The sequence below is a fragment of the Cardiocondyla obscurior genome, linkage group LG03 (assembly GCF_019399895.1).
Source record: "Cardiocondyla obscurior isolate alpha-2009 linkage group LG03, Cobs3.1, whole genome shotgun sequence".
NCBI lineage: Eukaryota > Metazoa > Arthropoda > Insecta > Hymenoptera > Formicidae > Cardiocondyla > Cardiocondyla obscurior.
The window spans coordinates 10,585,615-10,602,049 of NC_091866.1; the positions used below are offsets into that span (position 1 = coordinate 10,585,615).

The following is a 16,435-nucleotide window of genomic DNA, read 5'->3' on the forward strand; positions in this document are numbered from 1 at the left end:
TAATAGTGTTATTTGTATAATCGGATCGCGATACGAACTATTAGAGCCGGGATTTAGTTAAGAGACTTCAAGTCGATTTCGTTGTCGACGTCTCATTTTAGTAGCTCATTTTTTTTCAACACAGAGAAGTCACGTGTAAACAACCCACGAACGCTTCTTAGAAATACGTTGCCTCACGGATTGTACATGTATGTGCTAAAAAACTGACTGCGTGCGACTTATGCCAGCTGAGCCGATCGGGCGTCCCTTAGCTAAAGAAAACAGTCGAGCGACGACGTGGTTAGCTAGACAGCGACGGCGAAGTCAGCTCGAAATATGGAGCTGAATCTCGGGATCTCTCTCAACTACAATCATAAACTCGACGGAGTCGTAAACTCGGCGCGTCGTCGTCGTTAAAGCCGCAAATAAATTATAATTACTGCGAAAACGGCGCTACATTGCAGAACGGAGATAATTTTCCCCATTGCAGTAAATAGACGAATGATCGCGGACCTCCCCAACGTCGCGCGAATTAATTTTCTTAGGTGCTAAATATTGTTGAATTGCACCTCGGCTGCGGGGATAAAGGCTGCGCTCGGCGCAGCTCATTTCCACCTTGTTCGTTAATGCCAGCACTTGTATTGTTGCGAGATGCACATTGTGCTCTCCGCGCGCCGTTCGTTCGGTTGCTTAGAAAGGATCCACTTTCAAACTTAATGAAGCTGTTTCACGTGAGACAAAAACCCCCGCATGCATTAACGATGTCGAAATATTTGCCGTCGCGGGTAAAACCGGTGACTTTCACGGTAGCGCTGTTTTATTGTAAATCGCTGCTAAGCCCACGTCACTTTTCACGATAAACAATGCACGCGTATACTTCTGATCTCTCGTGCCGAATAATAGAAGCGCGTTACATTTTCTCGGCGAGTCGACGTAAATCACGAGTAAAGCTGTCGCCGAACGTAACTCATCTACGATAAGTCACAAGTTATTGCTGGGAAGTTATGGTTTAATGCCGTTGAATACCTCGATGAAAACTACGGTGAAAGTCACCGTAATCCACCACTTCCGTATCTTCTGCCGTTAATTTCCACCGACCTGATTCACGTTGACATCACAAATTCACGGGGATTTACGATGCTCGTTAATTAATCGTTAGTAATTCTAGAGGAGTTGAGTAATTTTTCTGTCATTTGAAAATGTTTCTTAAAGGAAGAATCGTTCTCTTTTGTATTAAAAAAAATTTTTTTTCCCCTATTGGTAATTTTACATAAATTCTTACATTGTTTTGTTCACATACGCGCGATTTAAATTAAAAATAACTTCGCATGTCAAATACGTCGTGCACATAAATACTTTGATAATGTCCTCGGTGGATTGTTACATCATTTATCGTTCAATCTTGAAGAATGCATTTGTGTGATGAAAGAGGAAGTTCGTTTCGACGGGTTTCCGCCGAGTTTCCGATAAATGTGAAAAGTTTGCGCGCAGAAGAGTACGCACAAAAGCGTGGCGCGTCTCGTCTTTTCTCGTATCAAATGCCATTCGAACGTATCTCGCGTGTCGTATCAAACGTTAAACGATTAAGAAATTATTGACGTCCACGTGTCAGTGCTTATAAAAATTATTTTTAGATTTTTCTCCGGCTCTCATAATTTCACACATTCGAAGAGATATGCTCGGGTTTTTTTTCTTCCTCTTTTTTTTTTTTTCTATATGTTACTGAACGTTGTAACTGTTACTGCGACTATTTAACGCATATCGGTAAATGCGCCATTATTTTACGATATCTGCTCTTTGTTTCGTTACTGCTTCTCACATTGCTCGGAAGATAGTTCTTTACGGAGAGGTAGCGAGTTTCCTGTGGCGGAAGGCCAAAGGTCGCTCTCAGTTGCAGCCAGTCGGAAGATTTTCCGCGCAATAATCATGTCGCATATATAGGATATTCCACTACCAGCATACTTTAACTTGTTGAAATATTTTAACTTATTTCGATAAGTAATTACAATTTATTAAAGTAATATGAATGCATCGACAGTGGAAAGTAGGTTCGCCCATTACAGCTGATCCAGCATTATTAAGTTTTCAACGAAGTTCAGATTTGTAACTGCATTCATAATGTTATTTCTGCTGATATTTCGGATTGATGTGTACGGTTTTTTGTCGCGTAATTAGCGACATAATTGATTAATTCGTACGTGGCGAATCGTAAATTATTTATTCAAGTAAATATTTTACACGATTTATATTATCGAGATTATCGAGAATCGGAAGCGTAAATTCGTATTCGCTTTCAATCATTTTTTCATTCAAATCCATTTGCTAATTATAAATCACACACTTTCGGGATAAAAAAAATTAAGTTAAATAAATAATAATTTAAATTAATGAAGTAATCGAAGCAATAAGAACAAAATATTTGATCGATTTTCCTTTTTTATTAACGTTACATTAATAATGTATTTTGCAGAATTTATTCGTTTAAAATGTACTGCGCATTTACAACACTGAATTTTGATTGTATATTTTCGATAGGACGGCCATTCTGTTTTAATTAGCTATTAACTCGATCATATTAATCATATCACATCGTACGGTAATGGGATGAAATTATCGATACCATTATCAAATTTTTCGGTTATTAACGGAACGCCGCGGGCAAGGAAAGGCTCAACTTCAAGTTGAACGACGTGATGATTAATTAATAAGTAAATTCGCTATTAACTGCTCTCGTGTTTTATTATTTGCCGAACGCCGCGCAGCGAGCTCGATTTCCTACAATCTTTCATTGCTCAAGATTGCGTTAATTTGCCAGACTACTGGATGAGCATCGTAATATTGTACGAAGTAGTGAGAGATGTATTTCCGGACTGGGGATTTATCTCCCGATAGCACATCAGACTACGTATTTTCGAAGGAAACTCACCTGAGATGGATGTTCCGTTTTATCCGCGTAACAACGCTATCAACGAAATAAGGAACGGAACGTTGAAAGATCGAGTGGGAGCTTTCTCTGTAATTTGATTCCCCCCCTTTTTTTTTTGGGAGTTTTTTTAAGTTGCATTAAAATATATTTCTTGAAATCATGTAGATGAGTTTTGTAGTTTGAAAAGATGTCTGGTGTAATTTGATATTAACCGCGGCATTACGTATGTCGATGTCATTTTTATATTGCAGTAGAAATTATATGTGTAGATACAGTAAATGTTGCTCTTCCCTTGCTTGTCAATTGATTATCTTAAAATATCTACGCAATGTCTCACGAGTCGATACTGAATTCCGTCAGGCGCAGCAATTAATTTTATCTTTGCCGGTTACGCAGATTGTCCTTCTTTTACATTTATCCGCGCGTGCAAGAATATTAGAATTCTGGTTTATTCCCTTCTGACTTGCCAATGGTTCTAGGTATACTCGATGACGGCACGTTGATTATTATTCTCGTTTTCTGGATAAAATTGTTGATTCTTGAGAATTGCTATCAAAATAAAATATTTAGCTCGACTTTTATCGAGAAATATTTTAAAGCATCGTCAACGTTTTTTTTTTAGAAGCAAGTCTTGCTCACAACGCGCGGAGGATTAATTTTGATACTTCAGAAAATTATTTTATACTCTAACTCGCGTATAATATTTTCAACGATTTTTTTTTTTTTTTTTCGTTTAAAAATAGCAGGCGCTCTTCGCTTTTTTGCGACAGCTTAGTATTATCCTTTGTAAATCTTCCCGTAGCTCAGCAAACATATATCTTTGAATAAAATCCAGAGAGCATTAGGAGAGAATGACTCCCGGGGGAAGAAAGAAAATTTTATCACAAGTGATCGATCCTTTACTGCCCAACCGGGAGGTAATCGGTGATTACGTATGCAAAGGTTCCGCTACTAGTTTATCGATTTTTCGACAAGTCGAACACGTGTCCCCCTGAATAAGCCCGATGATGTCTCTCTGTATGCCTTACGAACACCTGTAGATCTCGCGCGTCGAAGACTCGTGTCGTTGAGCGAGTGCTTACGCCCGTACAATTACATTGTTTTTTTATACACGCGGAAGATAAGCCTCTGTTTTTGTGCACGAGCAAAAACTCTGTTCGAACAAATAAGTATAATCGCGCGTGATATCACTTTGTTCAACTTTACTCGTTAAATAACTCGTACGGCCTTCGTTTACATTTACCAAGCGCAAGTGTCTGGCACTTGTAAAAATTTATCGGAACTGCAGCATCATATGTGTAACGTATATCCTCTCATTGTACGTCTCATTGTCATTTGCTTGGCAAGGTGTTGCAGTAAAGCGTTACGATACATTATCTTTCTGTGAAACACCTATACTATCTGTCTTGAAAGTTCAGCGTCTAACATTTTCGAAGAGACGTCCATTAGTTGATAAGCCACCGCGAACTTTTCTCACAAAGCTACGGCGACAGGATTCTCGACGTGAAAGAGAGAGAGAGAAAGAAAAAAAAAATTGATTGAATAAAGTATATCTTTATTGTAGGTGTTCATATTGTCCAAAAAATCAAATCGCTTTTCAATTAAAAATGTAACAATCGCGATTTTTGTTTATAATTAATTTGCGGCAATTTATTTTAAGATATTACGAGTAGTAATTATACGCGTCTAGTTCATACAAGTGTAGAACAGTTTAATTGCTGCTTCGAGAAACGCGATGAATAATTTTCAGATTCAAATAAATTATGCGACACTCGGCAGTCTCGGTTGAGAAACGTGGTTTCTTAGCGTTTTCCCATCGTTATTTCTTTCCATCAAGGTTCATTTCGCTGGTATCTTTTTAAAGAGCAGTCGAAAGAGGAGAAAAACTCCTTTTCGCCATTAAGCATTCTGCTTCCTAATTTTCGCGATAAGCGACGAATCTCATTTTCGTCGACATAATAAAATTTGGTTGTAAATTATGTTACATTGTAAAAGTAGAAACATCTAAATGATGGAATGTCGTTAAAATTTAACGCTGAAAATCAACTTGTTTATTAAATAATTAAAATTTAATTTACATATAGGCAAAAGTTTTTTTTTTTTTCTTTCTTTTTATTTGTATTAAATACGTATTGTGTGCTTTAACTATTATTTAAATCAATAATTCGTTGACATATATCCCGCGACTTTAACTCGTATTTAATTTGTATCTTTGAATTTTATTTCATTGCCCATATCTTTTTGGGGGAAAATTTTATACCGGACAATTACCACGATTATCCCGATAGAAAATGGTTAAAGATAATCGGCGCAGCAGGTGGACTGAATAAACGTTAAGCCAAGGAGACGGTTATCCGTTATTGGGATTCGTCTTGAAAGAAAATACAGTTAAGAGGGAAACCCTTCGATCGATATGCAATTACGACTTGTGGTCCACGGGGCAATAGAGTAGCTTTGCATCATGGATAAATATTTACCGCGGTAAATAAACGAGTATCGTCTGCTCAGCGCGTTTATTTGATTCGGAAGAAAAAAAAAGTATATGAATTAAACACGAAAAGGAGAAATGTACTTATCGCACAATACAAGCTAAGATTAGATTTTAATTAGCAGACGATTTACCATTAAACATTATCTTGCAATCGATAACGTGATGATCCATTTAAGGAAGCCGATAATTTTTTTTTTTTTACTTTTTACAATATTTTCTGATTTTAATTGTGTAAAAAGTCATTAATAGCATCGGTAGCTTTTTCCGAAAACGCATTAATTTCAAGCATCGTATCCGAATGGCAGAGTTTGATGGACGGCTTTAAAGATTACTAATTAATTTCTGAATATGGAAAATGTAAGTGACGAGTGTTTACAAAAATACTTTTATGATGCTAACAAATTGTAATCAATTTTGAAACGAGTTTCGCAGTATTTGTTTTACGATGTACCGCCGAGTATGGAGGGATTATCCGTCGATTTGCATGGTAGTTAGCATCTGAAAGAACTGCGTTTGTCAAAGATCGTGTTCCTTAGTCATCAATGGCAGATATTGATGTTCCAATCGATATCCGCGTGTCCTTGTGCTTCTTTTCATTGAACGGAAAGGTCAAAGCGTGCAAGTCGATGGCGATATTAACGTTAACGTATGCAAGGATCTGACACGAAATTACGTTGTTGCAATGGATCCCGACAGAGATGAAATTTTATATCGGGCAACGTTACTATTTTAAGTACAGCCGAACGTGGATATAATATCCCTTGTTATATTCAAATGCACAGCTTCAGGGTCATATCATTACCGCCGACGGTCATCTCGAAATTGGTTTACGATTAAAAATATTGTTCAGTTATAATTAGTACTTTTGCCTTGCTGGAAATAGCTCGTGATATTTCGATCTTACATTCAATAAGTGCAAAAGTCTGTCTTCGTATTACAGATAAGTGAAATGTAGCCGTCGGCTAGATATGGAATGAAATTTCATTATAACGAAAATGTTACATCGGTATTCGTTGTAGCGGAATTTCATTGTACATTCAATAACAGCTTTACGGATTTTAATGCTATTGGAACGGTTGGGCGAATGTTGCGTTAGCATTGCACTCTGCGTTACTTTGGGGAAGCGAAGGGGAATATAAAAATAACGTTAACGAGAACATTTTTATGTCTTTATAATTTTGCTTATTGATTTCGTCTAGCGCAGACGTGGGATCCGTTGTTAGCCAGCGGCTGCGATAACGAAGTCACGTTTTCGCGATATACGAAACTGTTCATCAATTAGACAATTTACTCTGTGTATTCGTCAGTCATTTCGGTGCCGGTATGCGGTAATCATCCTCCCAATTATTCCTATGCGTAGTGATTTGATTTAACGTGCATTAGTGTTACAATTTCGCAATTGGTCTACATGCGTACGTAACATTATTATTGACATAATGGGAAACAAATATTGACGCAATTTATATATTTTTGATTTATAAAATTTTAAGTGTATTTCATACCATTATAAAATATGTCATTAAATATTAATTATGGTTATAACATATCGGTCTTGTTGAATTTTTCGTTTGTTTCGGAATTTATTACTGGTATTTTTTTTTTTTTTTTTAATATGACTTTTTTATTTTGATTTTTATAACATTTGGTTCAAAGAAAAATTTAAATTTTTACAAATTTCACACATATTTTTGACAAATAATTAATTAATCGTATTAGTGTGTTTTACAACGAATTTTACAATTCTACAACTCAGACGTCGTGTTACGTTTGAAAGTGCACACCTTGCTTTATATTAACACTATCGGGAAAAACGAGCGGAAATTCCAGGAAGGTGTACCATTAATTTAGAATTTTTCTCTTGTATGTCTCTCTATCAGGAGAAGAAAATATATATATCACGTTATATAGATCACGGTCAACGGGCATTACATATCGTTCGACGACAGTGCAACCTTAGTCTCGGCGCAGAATAATATTTGTAATTCGATTAAGCGTTTCGATTTTATTACAAGCGTTCGCTTTTGTCTCGGTTAATTACATTTTATAATATCGTAGACCCGTCTGGTATCTTGTTCGCGACGTCACTTGTACGTAATAAGGTTCGTAATGATAGACAATGTACCAGTAATTATAATTTGATGTACGATACGGAATATCACATACAGATCATGAAGTTATCGAATAAGTTTTCATTTTATGCCACAAACAAGTATTTTGCGTGATAGTATTTCGAATTCATAAATTGTTTTTATTTTTACAGTCTGTGGGAATAGAAGTGCGGGTGACCAACGAGATTCCCGTTGTCTCGACGGAGTCAAATGCCATACGAAATGCAGCACCACCTTGGACCACCACGTCGGCTCCAAGTCGAACCTCCCCACCTACCCCCACGAATCATTATTCGCAATACTTATCGCCGCATGTATTTCACGGACGGAACTCGCTTTGTTCCGCAAATGGTAAGATACTTTGATTATTACTTCTGCGTGAAATACGCGAAATATATTTTATTATAATAAAAACGATAGTTTTTTTTTCTGCATTAATCAAAATTGAAAGAATAACAAAAAACAGTATATGTAAAAAATAAATTATGCACCACTAACGTTGATAGACATAAAATAATATTCATTTCAAATATAATTTTAGAGATTCGCGAGTTTGTTTTTCTTTTTTCTTTTTTTTCTTTTACTTTGAATGTTATTACAATATTTGAATATTAAATTATTAAGTTATTAAATCTTTGAGCCCCTGAAGTAATTTGCATCCTAGTTTTTATTTTGAAATTAATACGCATTAAAATACAAAGTACGATAACTTAATGTTAATATCGATATAAATTCGTAAAGCATCGTTCAGATACTACTGCACAATAAGCTTAAATACGATCGGTTGTCTGACTAACATGTTCGGTTTTTACGAGATAAAAACAAATCTGTGTTACGTATTGTCTACACGTGGTGAGATCGAATTTATCATCATCACCATTCAATCCCATGCCGTGGTAATCCTTTTAAATCGATGTTTTCTCCGCATACACCTGCTTTCCGGTACAATGTTGCACCGTCACCTCCCGTGGGAGGTGACGGATTACGCGTGCAATGTTGGAGCGTGACCTCGCTTTCGGTGGTTTCTCTGTACCGTTCGATTATTTCAGATTACACGCGAAGGAGACGACCCATGACATTGCGCATCGGTCCTCGTCTGAGTCTTCCGAGCAAGAGCACATCCGCGCCGACCACAACTACTGACGGGGAATGGCGTGCACTAAGGTAAGTCTAATAGAATCTTCCTTGCTGTTTCCTACAATCTCTGTTTCCGTAATAGCGCATTTCGGCCGCGATAAACCACGTCGTCGCGCCGAGTGGCGCGCGAATAATAACGGAGGCTCGTTACAAAAGCGAGCTTGCGTCACTTTGAATTGGGGAGGGATATTTGCGATAAATTCTAATTCGTTGCTTTGCGCGAAACACGAAGTCCCCAGCATTCGTGTTGAATTATAGGTATGCATAAGTTGCTGACGTAAGTCCGACAAATGCAGCAGTCATATCGTAATACGGTTTTACGTTAATATTTAAAGGGGTACCATTCGGTATTGTTGTACCTACAACTGTGGTAGTTACGCGTTACGTTTTTATTTATTTCTCTTTTTCGGTTGCATCTCTTGTGTAGGTTGTCGCGTGAATTATTAACTGATCCTGCCGCAGATTCATGTGGGTTCACTGGAAAACAGATCCGTTTGTATGTTATTATCATGGTAATTTGGTTTTGTATGTCGTCGTTAACATAAATTTACATGCTTATGAAAGTGATCTTGACTTTCTCACACAACCCATATAGATGCGAATGTGCATTGATCCAAAGAAGATTTGACTATACGGGTCGAGTAATTATGATTAAAATAATTTTGTAATTAACAAGTCAGCCCTATGCAGTAGGAAAATTATTTAAATACATAACGTGTCGCACTCGAGCAAGATTATATGAATTTGTACCTTTTGCGATTATTCTTATCATATCTTGCTTATCACACTTTTACTCTCAGTAGTGGGTTTTATTTTAGCGCGTTTAAAAGTTGCGGCGTAATACCTAAATTTTTCGGTATTATACGTAAAACCACGAAACAATATTATTAAGAAAAAATTTTTTATGAATTTTAATCAACATTTATGCTATTTTCAATTTGTCAATTCTGCTACATGTCTATGCTACCTATTTTTGGATTGCTTATTATCATAATTTTAAGCACGTTACGTTGTTAGATTCTCAATCTTTTTTGCTTTATCATCGTTAGGGAAAGAAACGCGCGAGTCTATCTTGCGCACATTTTTCCTCGTTTAGTTATTCGTCGCTTCTGCTATTTTGTTGGTCGGTAACTCAGTTTATGTTTTTTTTTGCACGTAGGATGAAACTTTTCATCGCGTTCGATGTATCTGGAGTCTGACCGGTGGTTATATCTCCCGTTCTCGGGATAGTTACCGACCGTAAGGTTCATACAGCTTTCCATCGATCTGTACAAATCGATGTCTCTCGTACCAAACGAGTTCTGTCCTCGGATCTGTTTTCATTTGTCGATATTCAACACAGTCGTTGTATATAATCTTTCAAATTAGGCTAAAAAATTGAATTGAACGTTCGAAATTTCGCACGGCCTCGTGTATTCTCTTGTTAAACAAGAGAAATTTGATCTTTACCTTACTTGCGAACAACTATGGTAACTAGGTTTTATTAGAATTGCAAAAGTGACCATCCGTCAACAATTTAAAAAAGTTAAGCGAGAAGTATAACGGTAAATATTTCGATTTTGATATTTTTCACTGTTAAGTGACGTGTATCCTTAACATACAGGATCAGATTCTGTGTTGTTAAGGTTGCAATTTCATCCGCGTGGTTATATTGCGTAGAACAGCTTATCGTGTCAAATAGGGGATGTTACATGGTGCTTTTCCGTAACACCACGCTTTCCCTTACGCGGTATATTAGGATGATACAAGTAACAAACACCTCATCGATCAAACATGTTCCTATTATTTTAAATAAGAAGCAAATAATGTAAAACGTATCAGTAACACAATAATTTATTTTTACTTTAAATAGAGATTTAATTACCTGCAATTTGATTTCGACTTTCTGATTTAAATAATGAAAAATCTACTTATTTGTATCTTTCTTTTTTTTTTTTTTTGGCAAAAGTACGTTTTCGAACTATTTAATTATATATTTTTGTATGGATTAATTTTCATGTGATACGTCGAAGATTGGTTTTTATATTTCACTTTATATTTATCGGGAGTAGAAATAAATTTCCAAGTAGCGATCGCTTTCTTCGAATAAAAAGGATTATGTAAAGATCACGACCATGTCATAGAAGTCATTAGGAACCAACTACTCGTTATATCATTTACTATGACATAAATATAATATTACATTGATTTATTCGAAGTGGCTCCCGCTGTTAGGTGTGCCGGCATTACTTGGAAACGTTATCCCGCGATATAGCGGTATTGGTTGAGGGTGATGTAATATATATGAGAAAGAATCTTTCGTAGGAGAGAAATTTCTTTTCCACACGGATCAACGATATCATTATTTTTTTACGTTCGTGAATTCGTAAGTACGCGAACTTTTTTTTTTATTCGGTCGAAAGCACCCGGTCGCGGGGGAGTTGCGTGATAACCCGGGGTGCACCTGGTAGCCGAGAACCCTTAGAGCTTGCGGTTAGATCGTACCGTGTCAAGATGTCGCAATGGTCGAGGAGTCGATGACACGACCCTGCCACTCCTCGTGGCACCCGGTGGGCAGCCTCACGCTTTGTTGTGACCGCGACGGCCTTGCGGACGGTCGCGCGCGCGTTTCGCTCCGCGGGGTGTCCGGCTTCTTCGCGGTTTTCGCGTTGGGAGAAGCGACGCACGCGCTCGCCGGCGACGCATGCCGTCGCGCGTGCTTCTACGTCGAAATACGGATAGTCCGCGCGTAAACGTTGCTGCAGCGCGTTGACAGTGTTTTCGGTGCTGCAACGAGCGAGTCACGCGGACTCCGCCGGAATTCCATCTGGCGTGTCGACGCCCGCGCCCGCCGAAAAAAGCGCACGTCTGCGCTCACCCCGATGGTCGTCGCGCCCACGTCGCCATTCATTCGAGTGTGGTGACATGAAATACTAGACGCGGATGCAACGTGCCGCAACAGTTTGCCCCCTCGGCGAAAAAAAGCAGTAGTAAATACCGCGACACGCGCGATGCGAACGCTTCTCGACGCTTTTGGTTTACGGTTCGAACTCCGATCCGTTAGTGCTGGAAGGTGACCGATACAATTTTATAGGACCACTCGCGCAACGCATTGTGATTTTGAGCTCTCGATACGAACTTTTTATCCGTCAAAATTTCGGTAGAGACAAAGGATCGAGCTCGGTCTTTGAACGTGCTTTATTGTACTTACGTGACGTGCCTGGACATATAAGAAGTCACGCGTGAACACTGTAAAACATTCTTACGTATGTCTCGATAACTCTTCTATATCGGAAACTTTTCCATTTCCCAACTTTCTTACTACATACGGTACACACAGCGGAAATATGAAAGTCCACGCTCTTACTCTTCTTTGGTGTTTCTAGATGTTGCATTTGAGTCATATAAGACTTTTCTTAATACAAATAGATTGCAATTTATACTCAACGTCGTATTTTTCTTGTCACCGAATATAGCTGTCGAATTTAAATTTATCTAATATAAAATATATATTTGAAGCCGTAGCAAAATAAGAATTTGATATACTATATTACATTTAATATTAAACACGGAGTCAGATAAATTTATTTAGTATTATAAATCAAGAATAATAAATCGAACGGAGAAACTTTACTCGTCGTACGTGCGATTTAAGAAAATTTGATGGTAATCGAAAATGATTTCGTTGTCTTACCTTCGATTTTAACATCGGAAAAATTGTTGCTTTTTTTTCCTGTCACGAAAATAAATCTTAGAGAAAAGTTCGACGTGAAAGCACATGGGAAATCTTGGGAATTGGTGTTTGTTGACCCGGACGATGGTTCAGATAAAGACGTTTCTCTTCTGATTGAGAGTATCGAGTGAAACTAATGTGATTTGCGTGCGAAAAAGAATCAACATCGAAGATTCGTACGTAGGGATTTCTTTTTTTTTTTCTTCCCCTGTAAGTTATTACATTACTTCTGTGGCTGAAATAAGTATTGAAGAATCAACACGGCACTGGAAGAACACGTCAGTCCTATTATTTTTCGGAGGAATACTCTTGATTTTATAAACGTGATAATTCGGACGTGACACCGAGAGGAGATTATTATTGCAACGGTTGAGTGAAATAATACGAAGTGCGCGACGCGCTAAAAAGGTCTCGTCGTCCCATTTCTCGAAAATACCGTGAACCGATTGTAGAATACTGCAAGAGACAGCGCTCGTATTGTAGAATTGTTACGGCGGGCGTATTACTTTCGTCATAAACTGAACCGATCGTAAATGTATTATACGATACGATCTCATTGCACGAAGAGATATGATTTCCGGACGTAGAAGTGCGAAGCACAATTGCTTCTTTCGTGAAAGTACAATACAATATGTCACGGGGTTCGTAGAAAGCGAAGCTGGAATAAAGAGGAAAGCGCCAGTTTGCACAGCTATGCAATTTCTAGAAAACGGATTCCAATTTTAATGCGGATTAGAAGTGCATTGTGTGCATTGTAAGTAAAACGGACGAAGCACCTAGTTGGGTTTTGGTACGATTTCCGGTCCGGCGCAACGATTAGAATTTCTTCGAGCATGAATCATCGTTGCTTTCGGCAATCGTAATTCAAAGTTCTAATAGCAATTTTGAGCAGTCACCAATTTCGAAACATAACGTTTTCTAAATATCGCAGCTTTTCTAGGTGTTAAAAAAATTTTTTTTTTTATTTTTTTTTTATAGACGTAGAGAAAAAAAAGCAGTAATTTTGTTTATTATTTTACTCGAAAGATAAAAAAAATCGTGATTTTTTGTGAGACGAATACAACTAATAAAGAGGTTAACTGTCGCGAAACATGAAAACGTACAAATTAACACGGCCTTTGTAAAAAAAATTCCTGCCTCTATTATTTCTGACGTTTTATTAATGGGAGGTCGTATTTCTTGTCAACGGTCGTTATTGTTTTTTCCATATTAGAAACGGGTAACGAAATTGGTCTTGGCGGATTTCAGAAGCCTGAAATTATTGTAGAACATTTATAGAAGAGTTTTTCGATTCTTTTTTTATTCTTCGGGGTATCATTTATAGGATGTCTGTGCGATTATCCTAACGTTCGGATGATATTGCTCTCTTTTACCCGATCTTTTTTTCTTTCTAAATTTCTCTCGCAGAAAAATGATTGATTTTACGATCGCGAGTTAGTATATGTATAATATATGTTGGGTTAATGTTCTATAATAATTAGAAACATGAATTTTGAAATTCAGTCGTTAACACGAGATGTCGCATTGTGGAATTTGACTTCGTTCAACTGCTTTGTATAATTGTACACGACGTCAAGAAAGAATTTAAACGAAATGTTATTCAGCGGTATACTTTGTCTAAAATCACCTTTAAGAAATTGACCACGAGATAATTACACCTTTTATTTAAGTAATTTAATACTTCGCTAGTAATGGTGTACAATATTGGAGAGAATTCCGCGTGTAATAAGCTCTTTAAAATCAGGTCGCTCTGCCTTTGAACATTTAAAGCGAAAAAGCTTTTCGAGAATAAGCATGATTAAATGAATGACACCATAAAGAAATTTGAAAAAAAATATTGAAAATCTTTTCCACGAATTTCTATTTTTCTTTTTTTTTTTAATAAAAAAAGAATCGCGAGAAATATAGTTTCGGCGATTCCTGTTTCAATTTGTGAAAACTTGAATAATTCTCTTTTTGAACATAAATATTAAAAGAAATTTTATTTTTTAATTAATTATTTTCAAAGGAATTTTTTAAATATATTATTATCTGTTTCATAATACATTTAAAGATTTGCGCACAGTACATTGCGTGCTAAAAGATTTATATGTATACGCTGGTACGCAGTGGGCAATATTATTCCCATCCTTTCGCGAATTCTTCGCGACGTTGCGACGGCAATAGGAGTTATCTGTATTTTTTGTCGCATTATACCTTGGAGAAGAATTTTCTTTGAACAAAGTTCCACGTTTCTTTGCCTACGCGAAATCACATTTTTTTTTTTTTTTCTTACTTATTTTTCTTTTGCCGCGCTATAGTAATGGAACAAGGACTCTGTTTCGTAGCGGCACGCAGTTTCGTCGCGGTCGCAACCGGCATGATAACCTATGAGTCTGAAACGCAATAAATTATGCCTGCGATAGCGTTTATGCCGCAGTGCGTATTTCGAAATCTCGCGTTTTCCACTTTTATTAACAACTGCTTTGCACGTAGCGGTTGTGTCGTGACATTGTACGCGAACGCGGGAAATTGGCGCGATTGTCAAATGCGTCGTCGCGAAAATGCAAGCGTCGACTTTGTTTTGTTAATAAATTAAAATTCGATCCACTTTGAAATGCAGCATACGTCAGGTCCTGTTAAACTTAAATCCATTCGTAATTAATGATTCTTTTTAACTGGGGGCATTAGCTGGATAGATTTATAATAAGTTATTTAATTTGCATTACTAATGCTAGAAAATATACATACGCGATAAAACGCGCAGGCGGATGGAAGTTTTGAAATTCTTACATGGATGGAAATCCTTATCATCTCTCAGATATACGATTTAATGCACTATCGTGTGTATATTCAGGTCACCGATTCGATCTGTAAAATCGATTGCGACTCAAACACTCTCGAATCATGTCTTCTTTTCTCCATCCATCTTTTTACGTAAAAAGCCTTTCTTCGGGCAGAACTCATTGTTGAAATGTACACGATGGTCAACGAAACTGATCAGCTGACCATTTTCGCGCAAAGAACGAGGTGTAATTCTCATTTTACAGGCTGTTTTCTAGACCGAAAGATCCATTTATAAGTTCCGAATAGAATGCCATTGGAATCCGATCACTGAAGTGTCTTAATTGGCGTAACTTTTCTTAAGAATGAATAGAAGCTGCCTGCGGCAAACAAACTCGCAGTTGTTTGAACTTCGGCAAGCTTTAGGTTCAAAAAGTTTCAGCTCAAAGTTAATTATGTTTAAAAAAAAAGAAAAGAAATCGATGTACATTCCTGTAACGTGGTTTATTAATTGTAGCGGCTTTATAACATTTCCTATAAAAAGACTACACACATATCGTTATTCTAACGCAATATATAAATTAAATTTGTAACAACGCAACAGAATTTTGTTGTAATAATGCCGCGCGAAATTTAATATATTAAAATGTAGGGAAATATTACAGAAATGAATGCAGTAAATAAATTGAATACATTCACGTTGAATTATATTGAAATTATGTTGAGTTATCTATAAATTAATATGGATTGCTAGTGAAGATTCTAATCTCGTAATGAGAATTTTATTCTTCAGAGGTCTGATATAACGCAGCTTTGAACATAAAGGCACACGTGATTGAAAATGAGAACGGCTTTCATATAATTTTACAGATTTATTTATAATTTTTAACATTTCGTTAGCAGCAATAACGATTACTTTAGTAATTAGAAAGCAATCTCTATTGTTTCCTTTGATGAACCCGAAATTTTCATTGTGGATTTTATAATTGTTTCCTTCACGTGTAGATTGCTTTGTTTTTGATCTTCTCTCTTAGCTCGCAAAGCAAATATCGATCTTTCACGTCGCTTTAGTTTCAGTTCGCGATAAAACGGGCAACGTTTATCCGTCGCGAAATAAACACAATGTGCATTATTTCGCAGAGTTGAAGATAATTCGTCAGCTTTCTAGCTAGTTTTATTTTTTTTTTTTTTTTTTTTCATATTAAATTACATGCCGTCGCTCCAAGATATCACGAGTGGAAAATATCGTTAGTGCATTGCGTGCCGGTATACCGTTGGGTAAATTTTCGCGGCGTTGATTACGTTACCTTAAAAAAGTA

At 36.9% G+C, this 16,435-nt stretch overlaps 1 protein-coding gene across 2 annotated transcripts in view; it reads left to right on the top strand.

The window, feature by feature from the left end:
• Positions 1-16,435, top strand: part of Dnc (phosphodiesterase dunce) — a 302,183-nt gene that overhangs the window by 5,260 nt on the left and 280,488 nt on the right. The window contains exons 2-3 of one of the 2 annotated variants that reach the window (XM_070654253.1): positions 7,657-7,855; positions 8,554-8,668. In XM_070654253.1, the coding sequence (XP_070510354.1) occupies positions 7,657-7,855; positions 8,554-8,668 (314 nt within the window). Of the gene's footprint in view, positions 1-7,656; positions 7,856-8,553; positions 8,669-11,273; positions 13,108-16,435 lie in introns of those variants that run through there. The other variant, XM_070654256.1, reaches the window with a different exon arrangement.